The following is a 19979-nucleotide window of genomic DNA, read 5'->3' on the forward strand; positions in this document are numbered from 1 at the left end:
GCGGGACAGGTGAGGGGAGGCCAATGGAAAGATTTCTGGACACCTCCAATGCATTGAGACATTTTAGGCAGCTCCCTCAAAAGCGGGGCTCCTTATTCCATTCCCGGTGGTGGAGCTGCAGAAGGGTCCCTATTTTCATGCACCCCAGGGAGGTGTGGCCTGCACAGAGGAAACTAACTTGCACAGAGGAAACTAACTCGTTCAAGCTCTGGAGGGCGTAGTTTCCTTTGCTTCTTGCTTCAAGCTTGCTGGGCCTTCATAGTTTCCAACCATGCTAGTAGAAAAAAGAATACTTTAAAAGAAAAAAGGGAGGGAAGCCAAAACTAAGAAAGCAACGCTGGCGCCAGCAAGTATGGTACATGCACAAGTACGCCCCTCTCATAATTCTCTCATGAAATTCTCTCATAAATAAAAATTGCAGCGGGAGACTTAAAAAGCATTAGTTAGCAACCTGGGAGCAGACGTTGTCTGCCAAAGGAAGTTGCTTGTTTGTGTGCAGGTGTCATTCGGAATAAATAACAAGATGAAAAATGAAAAGATATTTTTAAATAATTCCAGTAATTTAGCTTTAGTATGTATAATGGGACATGAATCCAGTATCTCCATTCAGACCAGGTCTCTCCATAGTTTTTAGTTTGGTAATGAGTTGTAATTCAGCAACTTCTCTTTCAAGTGTATTTCTAAAATTCTTCTGCAATAAGACAGCTACTTTAAGATCTTGTATAGAATGCAGTTAGAAGCTAATTTTCGTCACCTATCCCTTTAAGAATCCCTTGCACTTCCCTGTGGAACCAACTGGTCTTCAACAGTTATAAGGCTGAAGTATCTGGCAAAGCGTGTATTACACACAAAAGCTCATACCTTGAAAACTTATATTGAGTTGATATTTAAGGTGCCACTGGAATTATCAAAAAAAGATTTTTTCATCTTGTTATTTATTATGCCTATGACAGATCAAAATGGCCTTCCACCTGAATCTGGTGTCATTCGTAGTTGACCTCTCCCCACGCACACTGTCATAGGCGACTTATTCCGGTTTTCAACTTCGGCTTTTGATCTCAAAACGTTCTGTTTATCACAGCCGATTCCTCTGTTCGTCTTTATTGGAATTGGAGGGACCGGCCTGTGCACCATGCGCCTTGCTCTTCACAACTCTAGATTTAGCGGCCCCAGGCTTCAGCCTACTTAGCCTATACATAAATCTAGCACTGGAAAATTATGACAGCTGGATAGGGAGGCCATTTAAGTCTACTATGTGACCACCCCCAGCCTGCGGTTCCCCACCCTTGCTTACAATGTTAGTTTCCTTGGGCACAATATCCTCCGGGGTTCTTTCTGCCAGTGACGCAGCTCAGAAGCATCTTTGGCAAATGAGTGAAGTAGGGGAATTTACTCTCTGGAAAGCAACTGGATGAAGGCTAAGGGCTGAAACACCTGAAAAGCACCAAAGACTGGATATTGACACACTCCACTGCTCCCAGAAAAAAATCTATCTGCCTTGCTATCACTGGATCCTGCCTCCATCCATTCTCCTCTGACTGATCATGGACTTAGGGGACTCATAGTTCCTTGGGGAGTTGGGCAGCAAAAAGTCAACCCCCAGTTTCTCTACAATATCTTGTACCTGGTTCTCTTGTTCAAAGAGCTCAAGACACGATCAAATAAAACACTCTGTAGCAGTTCTCAGCTCCCTGCACTGAGAGGTTTTTGTCTCAGCTCCCCATCAGATTTGATCACTGTGGAACCCAGCAGTGCTGCCAAACCAAGCCCCACAGTAATAGTCAGCCTCATCTTCAGGCTGGATGTTAGTGATGGTTAAATAGCCACTATTCCCAGAGACGGAAGCAGTGAACCGATCTGGGGATCCCTTCTCCCCGACTGTAGCCATTACGATGCACATAGCGAGGGCCCTGTCCAGGTCTCTGTTGATACCAGACAATATAGCTCAGACTGCTGGTGTGAGTGCAGGAGAGATTTGCCGTTTGTCCAGGAGATGCAGACCGGTGGGGCTCCTGTGCGCAACTTTCAACCACTACCCCCCCAGCCTTCCAGATGTTTTGGACTACCACAAGCCCCAGCTGGTGTGGCACCATGATGCAGAGGTTTATGGCAGCTGTAGCCTACATCTGGAGCGCACCAGGTTGGGAAAAGCTATACTATACTAATATGTGTCGGCATGCACAGTTCAAGAAGGGTTCGACTGCCATCTTGGAAGCACCGTTTCTGGTTGGTAAGTTAATCTGACTAGAACTTGGGAGAGCTGGAGTTTTATCCTGCATCCCAGCAGATCTGGGCTCGCTGCTAACCCTTTGTGGATTTGTCCAGCAGCACCTTAGAGACCAACAAAAGTTTGTTTGTGGTACAGTGGTACCTCGGATTAAGAACTTAATTAGTTCTGGGGCCTGTTCTTAACCTGATGCACCACTTTAGCTAATGGGGCCTCCTGCTGCCGTGCAATTTCTGTTCTTATCCTGAAGCAAAGTTCTTAACCCGAGGTACTGTTTCTGGGTTAACGGAGTCTGTAACCTGAAGCATATGTAACCTGAAGTGTCTGTAACCCGAGGTATCACTGTATAAGCTTTCGTGTGCATGCACACTTCTTCAGATACTTTTATTTCTTTTTTATATTTTTCGACTGCGTCAGATCAACATGGCTACCTACCTGAATCTAGAATCTTTGTGGACTTGTTCAAACACACACAACCTGTGTTAGGCAGTACTGTGGCATCGTACCCACAAGACAGACACATAAACCCCTCTGTTCAAACTAGATGGCTTTAAGAGGATTAGACGTATTCGTGGAAGGGTGGGTTATAAATGGCTACTAGCTGTGATGGCTCTGGTCTGTCTCCACGGGTTGGAGGAAGAAATGCTTCTGAGTAACAGTTGTGGGAAGGAGGGGAAAGTGCTCTTATGCTTGGGTACTGTACTACATTGGCTCCCAGTATGTTTCCGAGCACAATTCAAAGTGTTGGTGCTGACCTTTAAAGCCCTAAATGGCCTCGGTCCAGTATACCTGAAGAAACATCTCCACCCCCATCCTTCAGCCTGGACACTGAGGTCCAGCTCCAAGGGCCTTCTGGCGGTTCCCTCACTGCGAGAAGTGAGGTTACAGGGAACCAGGCAGAGGGCCTTCTCAGTAGTGGCACCCGCCCTGTGGAATGCCCTCCCACCAGATGTCAAAGAGAGGAACAACTACCAGACTTTTAGAAGACATCTGAAGGCAGCCCTCTTTAGGAAAGCTTTTAATGTTTAAAAGACCACTGTATTTTAATACTTTGTTGGAAGCCGCCCAGAGTGGCTGGGGAAACCTAGCCAGATGGGTGGGGTATAAATAATAAATTCTATTCTATTCTATTCTATTCTATTCTATTCTATTCTATTCTATTCTATTCTATTCTATTCTATTCTATTCTATTCTATTCTAGGGTCCAGCTTGCAGGCTTCCCATTCAGGCATCTGGCTGGCCACTGTGCGACCAGGATGTAACACTAGATGAACCATTGGTCTGATCCATCAGCCTCCGCTTTTGTTCTTAATGCTGCTGAATACCAGTTGCTGGAAACCACAGGAGGCGAGAGGGCTCTTGCACTCTGCTTGGGTCCTGGCTGAAGGCTTCCTATTGGGGCATCTATGTAGCCACTGTGAGAAGAGGATAATGGACTAGGCGGGTGTCTGGCATGATCCAGCAAGCTCGTCTTACGTTCCATTACCTGCATGTCTTTACAGAAATGCCTGGCATCTTGCCCTAGCAAGGATCCCCACTTCTGGGGGCAGGGGGACCATTTTACCAGCAACTGCTGCAACCTAAATGTGCAGATTCTAACAAAAACAGCAGCTATACGCTCCACCATTTCGGTGACCTTTTATCCGTGCCAAAGCTCTATTATTTGTGAAACAGAGAACACCTTCACATCATCCAGTTAAGAACAACAACAACAGCAGCAGCAGAACCTATTATTTGCATTTCAAGGAGACAAGTATATCATTAGGGCTTGGTGGTGACTGTTTTTTTGCTATACAATAAACCATTAGGTTTATTGGGAATGTGATGTAGCAAAACTAGAACAGTTCTATGTCCCCATTGATTTCAGTGGGGAAGTTAAGGGCCTATAAATTACCTAACCCACTGCCCCTTTGACCAGTCAGCTCCCTGGAGATTCGAATTGCTTGACTCAAGCAGGATCATGCACCTCCCCACCCCTCAATATTACATTTGCTCAACCAACTTTTGAACCCAACACCTGGCTTGGACGCAGCTTAAGTGCCTCCAAAAAGCAGTGCCGTTTTCCTTGACGGGAGGGTTTCCTTTCCTCTTGTGAAATTAACAGCAGGTTCAAAGTGAAAAGTTCCATATGCCTCACCAAAACATTGCCCACATTAAAATAAAATAAACCAGACAAAAAGAAGGGGCATAAAGTAACCATTCTAACTTCTTTAATGCAGTCCAATCAAATTGTTTTTTCTTTTTTCTTTAATCACTCTGAACTCTATAATTCATTTGCACTAAACAGGTTGGTAGTACAGAAAAATTAATCGTTTTTGCCGATCAATTTCATCTTTTGGGGTCTTTATGCATCAGCCAACCGAGTGTGTGGCTCTTGCCTTTACTTTTTTTTTTTTAAACCTTCCCCCTCCCCTTTTCTTCCGTTTTGCATAACTATATTATCCCATAGACTTAAAAACAATCAACTAGCCAAGTTTATTATTAATTATGATACATCTAAAAAAAAAATTAATACTAACCCTAACATGACAGCTGCTTTAAGAGCTCTCTGTATAATTCCCTCGGAAGGGCTTCTCAGTAGCAAATCACTACAACAGGTCCTAAAATCATAAATGTAATAATCAGAATCATAATAAGAGAAAGAGAGAGAGAGAGAGAGAATATCGAGAGCGAGTTAGGGAAAAAAAGCAGCATAAAACTGAGTTAAAATTCTGCTGAAGGATCCCCAATGGAATGAGTGGGAGATTTGCTCCTGGGTGGCTTCACCTGCCTGACCTCCCCCACACCCACCCACCACTTTCAGGAGAACTTTGCTGCTTGGTTGCACCCAAGAACTGGTTTGAAGCTGGTGGGGCCAGACAGCGGGCACCCTCCCTCAACTCCCTTGCCTCTGGCACAGCACCCTCGACTTCTTCAAAAAAAGAAAATAAAAGCTTTCGTAAGTTGCGTTTTCTGGTGGTTTCTTCTTCTTCTTCTTCCTTTCTTCCTAAAGAACAATGGTACCTCTACCTACTAGATACCTCACAGGTATGTGCTTTTATGAGCAGACGACGATGCTAACAATGCGAATCTTAGGAAAGGGTCATGAGGCAGAGAAGGATGAAGGACCAAAATAAAAGGATAGGAGAGACACACATCTAATTCTCTGCCAGATCAACTAGGGTTTCTTAACATTCCCCCAACCAGCCTTTGGGGTGTTTAAGTTTTCATCCGCGGGGTTCCAAGCTGGGGTCGCCCACAGACCTTCTTGGTGCTTGGTGCCGTTTTGCCCTGCCATGGGGTGCAGCCCCCAAAGGCTGCCCCTCCATTCGTTGCCGTGCAGGTGATAACCCTGCAGCTGGCCCCCACCACACGCACACACTCTCTGCCCCCCGGGAAGATTTCGGGGAGAAGGGAAGGGAGGACCTAAAAGGAATTCAAACAGAAAAATCTCCCCACTACAAAACTGGATTTTTTTGTCAGCTCCCACACATTGCCCACAGCCATCTTAAGACACCCAAAGCAGACAGCCGCTATGTCAAGGTGGGAGCCGGCCTCATTTTCCATCCGGCCCCATTTGCTGTGGGTCAACGTCTGGATCCACCAAGGAGGAGGCAAAGGCGGACTGGACAATCTGAAACCCGAACGATTCCAGGAGAGACATGTTCTGTTGTGGGGAAAAGGGGGAGCCCAGGGCAGGGCCCAAGTCCCCTAAGGGGGCCCCCAGGGAGCGGACATGGACTTTCTGTATGTGTTTGTTAAGATAGGACTTGGATCTGAAAAAGCTGCCACATTCGGGGCAAGGGTACTTCTTATCCCCCTCCGACTCCAATTTATTCTTGGCGACCACCATGTCGCAGGAGGAGAAGGAGCCATTGGCGTTCTGTTTCTCGGGGGTCTTGAGGTCGCTGGCGTCCGAGAGGTCTCCGTAGGAATCCGAGCTCTCAATCTGATCCAAAGGTGAGCATTTCTGGCCTTCTAGGGAGACAGAAAAAAGAAAAAAGGCACGTTCTTTAGACCCCTGCGGTGGATTTGCCATGCTAAAGGTCAAGCCACAGCCCCCCTCCCTGTCTATCCCAAAGTATCCAGCTAAACCTCTTTGCCACTTGCCCATTTCCCAGTCCAGCTGTGTGGACATAAACCCACTAAAATACGGTTACCAGATTTTTTTTCAATTAACCCAGGGACACTTTTCAACTTCCTACTAAATAGATGGATTTTGTCAGGGGACTGATTTGTAAATCTGGGGACTGTCCCCGGGAAACGGGGACGTCTGGTACCTTACACTAAAATGACTAGTTTAGCCTTCCCCAACCTGGTGCCCTACATTGGACTACAACTCCCAGCCAGTACAGCCGTGTGACTCGGGGGTGAAGTAGTGCAAAATGCTGGGAGGGTTGCCAGGCCGGCAGAGCCCATCAAGGTTCCCTATAGCCTGCTTGTCCTCATGCATTTATGTTAGTCAAAAAGTCAGCTCATGTCTTTCTTTTCCCTTCCCTACAAAGCAGTTTCCAAGGAAAGGGGAACAGGACCTGGCAAGCTTTGGCTGGGATGGGTTTGGGGTGCTGGGCCAGGTAGGCTTATCTCTTTGAGCCTTACGCAATGGTGAAGTTCCAGCCTGGCCTCATTGCAGGGGAATGGACTAGATTACTCTTTGGGTCCCTTCCAACGCAATGGGTCTAGGACTTCATGAGACTGCAAAGCTACTTGGGGAACCGGCATGAGGTTTTGCGCCTGCCATCATCCTGCCTCAATATCTGGGTTGGGGAGTGAGTCAAGTTCAGAAAGACTCTCCCTAATATCAAGCAACATTGCCTGACCTTAAATGAAGGGTCACGGCGGGTGGGCGGGGGGAGGGATCCAACCAAATTTCAGTCCTCCCGGCTCCACTCAGTCCAGCAAGACACATCCCAGCCTTTCCTCGTAGTTGTTAGGAATCCTCTGGATATAGAATGAGCCTGATCCTGTTCCCCACCTAACGCGAAAGCAGTCTTCGCCAGTCTGGTGCCCCCTCCAGCTGTTTTGGAATACAATTCCCATCAGCCCAGCAGACGATGGAAGCTGAAGTCCAAAACAGCTGGACAGCACCAGGCTAGCGAAGGCTGAGCGAAAGCACTTTTGGGAAGCCACATCTCAGGATCTCTCAAGAAACCCAAGAGCCACGCAGAGGCTTGCAAGCATCTTCCACTGGGGTGTCTCGGAAAGTGCAACGAAGGCATCTCCAACGCAAAACCAAAACCAGACTGCTGCCATCAGCACAAGAGAGATGAAAGTGGCTAAAAGCTTCTTAGGAAGGAGAATCCCTGACTCGCTTAAGGGCTGTCCCTGTCTGCCTTGCAAGCAGATGGTATCAGGTTCAAGCCCCCAGGTAGGGTTGGGAGAGACTTCCTGCCTGAAATCCCACACAGCTGCTGCCAGTCAGTGTAGACAATACTGAGCTAGATGGACCAATTGTTTGACTTGGTATATGGCAGCTTCCTGTGTTGTCCCAGCAACCCCTGCCTAAAGACGCTTCCTTAAGGTCTTGGCTGTTTCCTGGGACAGTATACATGAAAGCCCAACTTCCACCCACAAACCAAGATGCAACTTGTGAGCTATCCCTTATATTAAAAAATACTAATTGAGCCCTTAACTTTTAGCTAAACCAGAACAGATTCTTTATGGGGGGGGAGGAGGCAAAGCTGTCGAGAGGCATTCTGGTTCCTTCAGTGGAAAATCCCCCCAAAATATCCTCATGCACTGACCCACATGGCATCACAATCTGCAGGGATGTTATTCTGGGAAAGGCCCATTAAAACAAGAGGGGGATTTGTTCTGCTGGAGCACATCCGGGGAAGGTCCAGGAGGTGGACTGTGGTCCCCCTCCAGGTCAGATCTATCCAGCTACCCCTACACTACTCTTTGTGACATGCAGAAGCTGCCACATACGTAGACCACCCTAACTGGACCGCCTAGCCAGGCCCCCTTTGTATATGTGTGAGAGGGGCCAAATTCACACCAGACATTTTCAGCACTATGAAAACACTTAAACAGGCATGGCTTCCCCCAAAGAATCCTGGGGAGTGTAGTTTGTTCAAGGCGCTGAGAGTTGTGAGGAGAACCCCCAGGGCTGCAATTCCAAAAGTGGTTTAACAACCAATCCCCTCTTCTCAGGGAACACTGGGAATTGTGAGGGGGAAGAGTGAGTCTCCTCAGAGCCCTCAGCACCTTTAAAAAACTACCATTCTCAGGCTTCTTTGGGGAAAACCAAGACTGTTTAAAGTGGTAGCATAATGCTTTAAATGTACAGTGCAAATGTGACCAGAGAGAGAGGGGTGGGGGGTGGGGGAACGAGTGAGTCGAAGTCAATGCCACGCTACAGCCTCTTCAGCATCTTCCTAAGCCAGAGGAGTCTAAATGACGGCCCATTGGGTTTAAGTTTCTGGGCAGTCATTCCATCCACCAATCTTATCTTCTCCATCTTCCCTGATTCAAGCCAAAAACTGGTGCTTGGCTCTCTAGAGAACTTGAGACTGCTGGCCAGGACACATGCGGCTGAGCACCTGTCCACACAGAGCCGCCCCCTGCACACAGAAACTAGCTCATCAGTGGTAAGAAGCAGTCATGAGTTCCAGTTTAACCACCTCCCTGACGTGCCAGTATTCTTGCACAGGGATGATGTTTACTATGCAGAGATGGCTCCCATCTTGCTTAGCCACATGCTGGCCATGTTTGTGAGAAACAGGACTGAGGCTTTCACTGGAGGTTTTAAGCAGAGGTTGGGTGGCCATCTGTCAGGGATTCTTAAACCGTGATTCCTGCATTGCAGACGGCTGGACTAGAGGACCCTTCCAACCCTACAATTCTATGATTCTCAGAGGGAAACCATCTTAAGCAGGGAGGGAATGAGGCTACGTGACCATTGCACTTCCTGAACGCAAAGGTCCCTGCCTAAGCCTCAAAGGGATGGAGATATATAAAGGGGCAAGCGGAGAATGTATCCAAAAACTATGTAATTTTTAAGCCTTGAGTGAAAGAGGAGGGGGGACGTTAAATTCCTCCCACCATCTAAGGGGCCTTTCTCCCAGTTATCAAAACAGAACTCTTTCTCAGTAACTCCAGAAATTTCTCCTAGGGTCGCCAGATCCAGCAAACCCAAGCTGTAACTTTTTCCTAAACTGTCCTACTTCAGGCAGATGGAGGTTTGTAACTCTGGACTTCAGAGCCTCGCTGCATGGGTGGGGTGGAGAAGGGAACAGTTGGACAGGGGAAACAGTCGAAGTTAGGGCAACTCCTCTTGACAAAGCTCCCTGCACCATCACGCTATGCAGCCTTTCCTAATTTGCTCTCCAAATATTCTGGATTACAGTTTCCAGAAAACTCAGCTGAGCTGGTTCAGGCTGATGGGAGTTTTAGTCCTAAAAAGTCTGGAGGCCACCAGGATGGCGGATGATCTTATGGAACTCACCGCCATGGGATGATATAGGGATGCCCAGAGGTTTAGATAGCTTCTAAAGGGGATTAGTCGGGCATGGAGGAAGAGAAAGCTATCAATGGTTACTAGGCCACAGAACCTCCAAGTTTGGAGGCAGAGTAATCCCGCTTGCTGAGGACAACTCTTGGCATCTTGCTCCATCTTGTTTAACAGGCGTGTGACGGCATAAGGATTTAAGTGATTGCTCTGCTAGTGGGTGTCCAAGACCACTTGGCTGTTTGCTGCTGGTGGGAGAGCCTGCTTATGTGCTTAGCTTCCTCCATGCAGTGATGGGCGAGTTACTGCTGTTGATCTTGGAAGAGTGTTCAGACATGCAAGACTCGGCCTGCAGCCTGAAGTGGAGCAGCCGAGAGAAAACTCAGCTGTGCCCTTCTCCCAAACAGAACACGGCGGATCTCCTGACCGGCACCTTGCCCCCCCACCCAGCACTCCCTTATCCGCCCGTTCCCCAGCACCCAACAAGGTCCTACGTCAAGAGACGGAAAGTGTAGAGCAGGGAGTCGCTTGCCTTTGATGCCATAGGTCCTGACGCTGTGGAACGCTGCTCCCCCATTCGGGATGGGCTCCGGGTGTCTGGAGACCTGGGGAAGGGGAACACCGTGGTGGGTTTTAACATGGACCTTTAAGTAGGAGGCAGAGGAGAAACCTAAACAAGATAAAAGGAGATGAGATCCTGCCGCCAGGACAGACACAGATGCCTCTCTGCCTTTCCCCCTTGCTCCGCTTAGCCGCTGCCAGATTCTCCTCCTCCTCCTCCACCTCTCGGCTCCTCTGCGAGAGAATGGGCGCCCGAAGAGCCAAGATCAAAGCCAGCCACCGCCGTGCGACAGGAGGAGGCCTCAACATGGCAGGCAGCGGGCCTCTGGAGCTCTCGCAAATGAAGACCCAGAAATTACCAGGGTGGGGAGAGAAGGCTATTATTATTATTATCATCACCATACTCCATTTCTTTGTCATTCCATACGAAAAGATTCCTCAAAGTGACTTAAAAAGAGAAGCAGCTCGGAGACTCTATGCACAGAATAGGTGATGTCATAGAGAAGGAGGCTGCATACACAACACACAGTTAAAGGCACATGGGTCATCCGCCCCACCAAGAATCCTGGGAACTGTAGTTTAAGGGTCTTGAGAATTGTGTCTCTATGCAGGGCAAACTATAGTTCCCAGGATTCTTGGGAGGAAAGCCATGTCCTTTAAGTAGGTGGTGCATACACAGCAAGAACGAAGAAGCCTCCAGGATCCATGTCAAGACCCAGCCATCACGGCAGCCTGATGCTCTCCAGAATCATAGAATTGTAGAGTTGGAAGGGGCCACGAGGGTCATCTAGTCCAACCCCCTGCAACGCAGGGATCTTTTGCTCAAACCCATGAACCTGAGAGCAAAAGTTGCATGCTCTACTGACGTGAGTTATCCCAGGTGTCAAGCTATAACACCTGTCAGTTCCTGCATCACTGCAATGTATTTCAATGTTGCTTTATGAAGGCATCTTTAGTTTATTGCTGATCTTATACCTACATTGTTTTGCTTCTTCTTCCTAACGCAGGCAGTATGGAATTTTTTGCGAATGGATAAAAATTGAATATGGCCGTGCTGGCTGGGTGCTGAAGGGAGCTGTAGTTTATAAACATCTGGAGGGCACCAGGTTGGCTGGGACACAGGCTTGAATATTTTTCTCTCCTGCAGCAAATCACATGCTAAGTGAGCTCCCTGTAGGATTCAGCTGGCCCAGTTCCTAAAGCAAACCCGCAATCTACCAAATATGGCTTGCAGAAGAGGGCAGGGCAAAAGGAGGCTAGGAGATCTTAAATAAATGTATGAAGGCCACTTTGGCAGCCTGGATGCTTATTTCTCAATTCACCTGGGCTGAGAGCAGGCTGCCTATTCTGGTGGATTTGGACGGGGTGGAAAGAAACAGGGAGGAGGAATGAAATCTCCTTGCCCAGGAGAGAGAGAGAGGGGCTTGGACAGCGGTTCCTCAACTTGCTGCGGATGAGAATGCACGGCTGCACTGGGGAGGGGACTGGCGGGGGTTGTAGTCTAAAACATCGGGATGGCACCAGGTTGGGGACTGGCTGCCCTGAGGAGTAGCAAGTAAGCAAGCCCAGCATTCTAGAGGAGCACACCCAACCAAGACAAAAAGGAGGATTCTGATGATGCTTCTGAGAGAACTGGGCTATTCCTCTTTACCTCCCAGGCCACAACATGATGACAATACTGAATGATTACGACTTTATACAGTGGTGCCTCGCAAGACGAAAAGAATCCGTTCTGTGATTCTCTCCGTCTAGCGGTTTCTTCGTCTTGCGAAGCAAGCCTATTGACGGATTAGAGGATTAGCGCTATTAGCAGCTTTTAGCGGCTTATCTGCTGATCGGATCAGCTGATAAGCGGCTTAGCAGCTTAGAAAAAGGGGGGGGGAGGGGAAAAAACCAGCAGGAACTCGCAAGACATTGTCGTTTTGCGAAGCAAGCCCATAGGAAATTCGTTTTGAGAAGCACCTCCAAAACGGAAAACTCTTTCGTCTAGCGAGTTTTCCGTCTTGCGAGGCATTCGTCTTGCGGGGCACCACTGTACGATCATGTGAAGCGACAAGCTGATCTGCTGCAGACGTCGGGGACTTTCCTGAGCCCAAGGGTCATATTCCCTTTGGGGGGAACCATGTCAGTGGTGGGCAGGGAGGAGCAACAAATGTAAGTGCTACCTTTGTGCAGTATTATTTATTTGTTACACCCCTCCCCAAAGAGCTCAAGGTGGCATAAAATGGTTCCCCCCTCCTTACAACAACCCTGTGAGGTAGGCGAGACTGAGACTGGCCCAATGTCAGATGGAGTGAGCATCATGGCCAAGTGTGGGTTTGAACCCTGGTCTCACAGGTCCTAGCCTGACACTTTAACCACTGCGCTACGCTGTCTCAACCCGGGTAGCTGGTCTCTACATGCACTTGGCACACGCATACCCCACTCCACCCTCCATCCAGACAAGCAAAGAACTATGACTGCAGTTCAAGCAGTTCATCCCAGCAAGGCAAAGACTACCTGAAGAGGGTGCGCGGCAAGGTCAGCGAGGGTTATGGCCTGGGAAAAGTCCCAAGGGCCAGATGGAGAGGCCTGGAGGGCCACATATGCCCCCCTCCCAGGTCTGAGGTTTCCCCTACCCCTGGAATAGCCTGGCAGAATCTGGCTGCTGCTTCTGAAAAAACATAAAACCCCAATGTATTATTCATTCCTTTATAGCCAGAGTACTAGCAAAGGAGCACCTCCATTTTTCTAGAGAGAATTAGCAAGATGTGATTCCTAAAAAAAAATGGAGCCGTAATCCATTTATCTTTGTTTCTGCAGCCAAGGCAGCAACAATCACCTGGCTCTGCAGTTGCCATAATTGCAATGGTCTGTTGCTCTGACGGGTTTATGTTGCGTTGGCCAGCCTCCCAAAAACTGTAACCGATGGGGCTACACAATCTAATTCTGGCTCCTGGGGCGTTATTCTGCTATTCTGCACTTTTTTAAGGGTCTTTATTTGCTTCTTTTACTTACTCACTTGTCAAAAAAATATTTAGGTCTTACCTTCCCCATTAACCTCCCAAAACCACAAGTATCCAAACTAGCTTACAAACGTATTTAAGACAGTGTGAGCCACCCCATACACTACAGGCTGAACCCCTCTCCCCAAATCGGGGGTGTCAACAGCGGACTTGGGGGGAAGGTGGTACTCTGCACATTCCTGGACAACCTCCCAAGAAGTTTCATGGACTGGAGCCATAAGGCTGGATTGCTATAACGTGCTCTATGTGGGGCTGCCCAGGGGCCTGGTTCTCAAGATCCAGCTGGTGAAGAATGGGGTGGCCAGAATGCTGTCAGGAGCTTCTGGTCGAGAACACATGACACCACTGTTTAAACAGTAGCACTGGCTGCCCATCTTCTACTGAGCCAGGTTTAAGGTCCTGGTATATTAATTTACAAAGCCCTGAACAACTTAGGGATTGCCTGAGTCCTTGAATCCCAGCTCAGCCTCTGAGATCACCTGCAGGAACCTCATCGGTTGTTCCCCGAGTTGGTGAGGCTCATTTGACAACAGCATCATCGTTGCCAACAGTCATCGGCCTAGTCCTGTGGAACGCCCTGCCACTGGAGATTCAGCAGGCGCCTTCTGTGCCTACTTGCCGAGAACATTTCTATTCTGCCAGGCCTATGCAGACCATTAAGAATACACCCTTCCACAATCATTAATTTATGTATGTTTTAAACTTTTTTAAAATATGGTTTTACTGTATGGTTTTGGGACATGGGTGGCGCTGTGGGTTAAACCACAGAGCCTAGGACTTGCCGATCAGAAGGTTGGTGGTTTGAATCCCCGCAACGGGGTGAGCTCCTGTTGCTCGGTCCCTGCTCCTGCCAACCTAGCAGTTCGAAATAGGTACCGCTCTGGCGGGAAGGTAAACGGCGTTTCCGTGCGCTGCTCTGGTTCGCTTAGTCATGCTGGCCACGTGACCCGGAAGCTGTAGGCCGGCTCCCTCGGCCAATAAAGCGAGATGAGTGCTGCAACCCCAGAGTCAGCCACAACTGGACCTAATGGTCAGGGGTCCCTTTACTGTACGGTTTTATGTGTTTATCTGTGGAGATGCACTTCCATTTTTATGTGATGGCTACAGATGTGATTCGAAATTTGTGGAAGAAAAGGCTATCAACGGTGACTTGTCAAAACGGCTATGCGCTGCCTCCAGTAATAGCATTTTAAAATCAAGATGGCGGACTGAGCCTTTAAAAACTCAACTGATTTTAACCAACTGCAAGAATTTTAACTAAATTTGGCATAATGGCTCCTTAGATGAAGCAGCTGGATTCTGTCTGTTCAGATACAATTGGGCACTATCCCAAATCCAGATAGCGGAGTGAACCTTTCAAAACTGCTTTTTTTAATTTTAATTTTTTGTTTCTTATAGACTTCCAGAGCAGCCCTGGGTATGAGGCTGCTCATATCTGATGGGAACAAGCCACCCACAATCAAGGCAGGAGGTTGGACAAGATGACCCTTGGGAGGTTGCTTCCAACTCTACAATTCTATGATCCTAAGGCCATGTAGAGAGGCTGCAGGGACAGTCCCACACCTGAGGAAACAGGTGGTGCCTTTTAAAATGAACACCTGTAGACTCTGTCTCACGAGCAGCTGAACCCAAATACAGGCTATCTGTACCCAGGTACAGAATAATGTGCGAACAACCCTTACAAAGCACACACACTAACAAGTGTGAGGGTGTGAAGGATCAGGCACCTACCCGTTTTAAAATGCTAATAAATGGGACCTGGGAAGGGGCTTAGGTGCCCCTGCCAAGTTCTGATGAGAACCCGCTGGTTTGCTTTTGGGGTCTTTGTGGGTATTTAGCACTGGGCGGGAATTCACCCCATCTCGCCTCCCTGTCCCAAGAGACTTCATTCACTTTTCGGACCCCACATTTCTGATAACCTGGACCATCCTGCTCTCTGTCTGGAAATCTCCTAATCTGAAGATGGAAAAACACCATTCAACTACTGAGGTGAATTGGCTCTGACCTCCACAGATACTTCCAAGTGTTGTTTTTACTCGGTGAAAGGAATCAGGGGTGTGGGAGACTAGTTGATAGACTGGGCTGCTCCAAGAAATTTCTACGCCCCTCACGATTTGATCCCTCAGAATTTGATGGTTGGCAGAGACGTGTTATTCATTTACTGCTTTGACATCCCACCTTTTTACTCCAAGGCGCTAAAAGATGCTGTACATGGCTCTCCCTTTCCTCATTTAATCCCCACAACAGCCCTGTGAGGTCCGTTAGGCTGAGAGGCAGTGACTGGCCCCCAAGTGATCATCACATGGATAAGGGGAGATGTGAACCCTAGTCTCCCAGGCCCTACTCCAACCATTACACCACCTGGCCCCTCCAGGCTAGCCAAGGGGATGTGGCTGAGTGGGTGTGAGAGTTGAGGCAAGAGACCTGTGATGGTCCCACTTGTGCTCATGTGGCCAGCCAGCTATGGATGTGTTAGTCACGCAGTGGTTCTCAACCTGTGGGTCCCCAGATGTTGTTGGACTACAACTCCCATCATCCCTGACCACTGGCCATGCTGGCTAGGAATGATGGGAGTTGTAGTCCAACAACATCTGGGGACCCACAGGTTGAGAACCACTGTTAGTGGGACTCAAGAGCCAAGCGGTTCACCCTTTGCTAATGCCAGCTGCAAAAAACCTGCCGTTCCTTCTCTTCTTGGAGAACCTTTTGCCCGAGTTCCCCTCCTCTCGCCCTGTGGGTTCTCGTTTTGCCCGCTTTGCAAGAAGTTGCGCTCATTACCTCTGTTGCAGATGGTACAGAAGTTGCTTGGTCCTTCGCTGTGTTTCTTCAGGTGGTCGGCCATGTACGCCGCCCGCAGGTACTTCCCGCAGACCTGGCACGGGACTTTGTCTTCGTGGCACGCCAGGTGCGAGCGCAGCCGGTCCCGGGTGGCAAAAGAGGCGTTGCAGGTCTGTGGAGAGCAGCAAAACCCACATTAAACACACAAACACATGCATAGGCAGGCAGACACACACCGCTACTAAGGTTAACACTACGGTGACGTGAGGCTATTGATTTCAAGAGGGGCACCGAAATCAACAAGCAGGCTTCCAGCACCTTCATTTACGATGGCAGAAACGTTTGAGGAGTCAAGCCCTGCTTTGCCAAGTGCACCCCAGCTCAAGAAGCAAGCAAGCAGATGCTGTTTTAGGGCACACCCCCAGCTTGGTGGGGAGTTGTTTTGGACTACAAGTCCAATCAGCCTCAGCTGGAGCTGATGGGTGTTGTAGTCTAAAACTTCTGGAGGGCCCTGGCTTGGCCGAGGCTGCTCTAACCCATCAGCTCCTTGCAAACACAGGACTTCAGGTCAACACAGAGTGCTGTGGTATCTGGAAGGGCTTTTCCACATCCTACTGAGGGCTCCCCCTCTACAGAATGAAGAGAGAAGCAGAACCGGGTAGATGAGCTCCACATATGGGCCGGAGCAACTCTAGAGCTCCTGACCGGAGGGGTGACAGCCCAGAGTGCTTAAATTTAATTTAAGTTAGTTTTATTGATCTCCCCTGCCATTAGGATTTCTTTAGATATCTGAATTATTCATGGCCTTCCGTGCTGCTCGCTGTTCTTTTTAATCTTCTGTAAGCCACTCGGAACATTTAAAATAGAAAATTGGCCTGTAAATAAGCGTCCAATAACTAAATTTTAAACTCAGTGCCCATGATTAGAATGGGCGTCTGAGCACATCCATTATTCAGAAGGAGCAGTTTAAATCACCAATGGTACAAAGACACAGCATCCAAAGTTGCCCTGGGGACTCCATTAGATTGCAGCACTTTGAAGAGGATAAATGCAATGCATTGCTTATGACTTTCTAAGACTGCCTTCTCAAGATGCTTTGGACTACAACTCCCATCAGCTGCGACATTATACAAGGATGTTGGCTGATGGGAGCTGTAGTCAAATATGGCTGCACTGGCTGGGGGCTGATGGGAGTTGTAGTCTAAACCATTTGGAGGGCACCGCATTGGCAAAGGCTGTTCTACGAAGCCAGGGCTCATTTTGGTCTTCCCAAGTTAGCACTTTTTCACTAACTCTTCCCAAACACTATATGCTCCCCACAATGAAGTGCTAGATGGTTCTACCAGGACGATCATGATCTAAGTAAGAGGGAGAAGATGGGAAGGACAGGAGGAGAGGTCCTCAAACAGCAGTAATGAGGCTGTGGTAAGGAAAGACGAATGAAGATGGGAGCAGGCAGGGAAGGGAAAGTGGTGGAGGAGAGAGAGGCCAAGCAGAAAGTGCCCCTGGGCCAGATGGAGAAAGGCAAAACTCCTGGACATAGGGGAAATCACACACAAGGCAAGGTAGGGGTGGGAAGGCAGAAGGAACAAAGAGGGAATATGACAGCCACAAGTAGCGGAGAAAACTAAAAGCAGGGGAGGCGAGAGGTCGTTCTAGAGAAGCCACCAGGGCTACGATTCAGAGGGAGTGCAGGAAAGCCACCGCAGGAGAGGCCATTGTGTGCGCAGAGTTAAGCTTCCAGCTAATCTCACTTTCCACGAAAATAAATAAAAGAGCCATGTTACTAGCCCTCATGGCTCTAAGGCAAGTGTATGTGCAGGGTGGAGGGAAGGCCTCCAGTGTTTCCCTATAGTATAAGCAGCAGCAGAATAAAAAAAGGGGGAAATTCGCTAAAATGATAGACCAGACTATGCAATATCAATCGGAAATGGCTTCATTTGTGTAATTTAGGCAAGCTTCAGAATTCTTCTGTATATATACCGTATTTTTCGCACCATAGGACGCACCGGACAATAGGACGCACTTTGTTTTAGAGGGGGGAGAACAAGAAAAAAAAATTCTCCCCCTCTCTGCCCAGCGCCCCTTCAGTGAAGCGGCAGGAGGCGCTGCACAGAGAGGGGGAGAACTTTCCCCCTCTTGTTTTCCCGCTCTAAAACAAGGTGCCGCTCTAAAACAGGCTACCTTGGAAGCCTGGAGAGCGAGAGGGGTTGGTGTGCACTGACCCCTCTCGCTCTCCAGGCTTCAGGTTCCTTTCGACCTGCTCTTTGGGGCTGGTGGGGGGAAGCACACCACCAGCCCCAAAAAGCAGGTCAGGGAGCAGCGGAAAGGTGCAGCGGAGAGGCTCCTGCCATAGCCGCGCGTCACCTTTCCAGCCGGGAGAGCGTGCGCGGGGCTAAAGAAGTACCCCGCGACCCTCTCCTGGCTGGAAAGGTGACGCACGGCTATGGCAGGAGCCTCAATAGCCGCGCGTCACCTCTCCAGCCGGGAGAGGGTCGCGGGGCTATGGCGTCTTCGCTCCATAGGACGCACACACATTTCCCCTTCATTTTTGAAGGGGAAAAAGTGCGTCCTATAGAGCGAAAAATACGGTATATTAAACATATCAGTTCTGAACACATGCAAGCCTGACTCTCACCGGAGTTTTAGAAGCAGAAAAGGTTATGGGGCACAATTTGAATCCTTACAAGTGAAAATCCCTGCTCAGCATGGAGGTCAACCCCTCCCTAATAAACATCCTGCTCTCTCCAGTGCCCGTGTGATGGCACCCAACACCCATGTTGGATCCTAGACTAGGGCTGCCTTTGTAATGCCCAAAACACGTCTCTTCTGGGCAGAGGGAGAAAAGGCTAAGAATCTGCCAGGGATTCCCTGTTCTCCTTAGAATTCTAGAGTTCTGAAGATGATCAGGAGTGTTAAGTTGCTGCCGCATATGGAGTCAGACTCTATTGGTCCACCCAGCTTGGTATTGTTCATGCTGATTGGTACCAGCTCACCATGGATTCAGAACATTTCCAGCCTTATGTATGTGGAGATGCCACTGGGGAACTGAAGCTGGGACCTTCTGCTTGCAAGGTGAAAACTTTACCACTGAGCTATGGTCCTTCCCTATCAGTGTTACACAATTACTGAAGCTGGCCCTTAAATGATGCAGAATGGCGTTAACGGAGAGACGTCATTGCATAAATAGCCTGAAACAAGTTCGGTTTTTTTAAAAAAGGAAAGAAATGAATATAGATCACTGTTTTCTCTTAGTTTGAAGAGACTTTAGGTCAGGTCCCTTGGTGAATAGGCAAAGCACTAAGAGGAAATTTCTGCCTCCTCCTGCAGGATCCAGACCAGAGCACCGCAATAAAAAACACAAAATTATTTGTGGTTTGTCCCATGAATAGATTCCACTAAGAAATGACTCTGACATTACAAAAAGCTGTTAAGTCAGAAACAGATATATAAAATTCAAAATATAACCACTTGGACATTGCGCTGAGCAAAACAGGGGCAGCTTTCATTTAGCAAAAAATAAACTGGGCACAGAGACTTTGGAAAGGGTTCCGACACAAGCGATACCCACTGTGGTTTTAAAAGTGCATTTTGCATAACCAATGGACGAGAGGAAAGCTGTAGTTCCCCAACACAACCAGTGAAGTGATTACCTGTGGGAAACCGATAGCAGTTCCTATGATGCAGATTAAAATATATAAATCTTTGGGCTGTTAGGAGAAGTGTTCAGGTTTAATTTCAAAATGACTAAGTAACAGGCACATTCAGAGCTATAAAGAGGAAAACAAAGAAACACAGCAAGCCTTACTCATGGAAAGGACGCCAAAGGAGTGAACTTCAGAACAACCTGCTGGGAAGTTCTCCTGCATAAGCTCCATAGCTGTCAATGTTTTCCTTTTTTAAAGGGAAATTCCCTTATTCCGAATAGGATTTCTCACAAGAAAAGGGAAAAGTTGACAGCTATGATAAGCTCCACGGT

General features: G+C 48.3%; 1 protein-coding gene and 1 long non-coding RNA gene across 9 annotated transcripts in view; both read right to left on the minus strand.

Moving 5' to 3' along the window:
* Positions 1-4415: 4415 nt before the first annotated feature.
* The window catches only part of PATZ1 (POZ/BTB and AT hook containing zinc finger 1), a gene marked incomplete at its 5' end in the record, with an annotated part of 33065 nt that continues 17501 nt past the window's right edge, over positions 4416-19979 (minus strand). For 3 of the 8 annotated variants that reach the window (XM_083478593.1, XM_083478591.1, XM_083478590.1), the window contains 3 exons: positions 4416-6184; positions 10189-10326; positions 16001-16172. In XM_083478593.1, the coding sequence (XP_083334719.1) occupies positions 5763-6184; positions 10189-10326; positions 16001-16172 (732 nt within the window). In that variant the 3' untranslated portion in view covers positions 4416-5762. The remainder of the gene's footprint in view (positions 6185-10188; positions 10327-16000; positions 16173-19979) is intronic. The other 5 variants (XM_083478596.1, XM_083478595.1, XM_083478594.1 and 2 more) reach the window with 3 other exon arrangements.
* LOC310695028 lies at positions 10343-15861 on the minus strand. Its single transcript, XR_014519872.1, has 3 exons — positions 14270-15861; positions 12248-13945; positions 10343-11909 (listed from the first exon to the last, which is right to left on the minus strand). It is a non-coding gene; the product is annotated as an uncharacterized lncRNA (long non-coding RNA).

Source organism: Podarcis liolepis (genome assembly GCF_965112155.1).
Source record: "Podarcis liolepis genome assembly, chromosome: 15".
Lineage (NCBI taxonomy): Eukaryota > Metazoa > Chordata > Lepidosauria > Squamata > Lacertidae > Podarcis > Podarcis liolepis.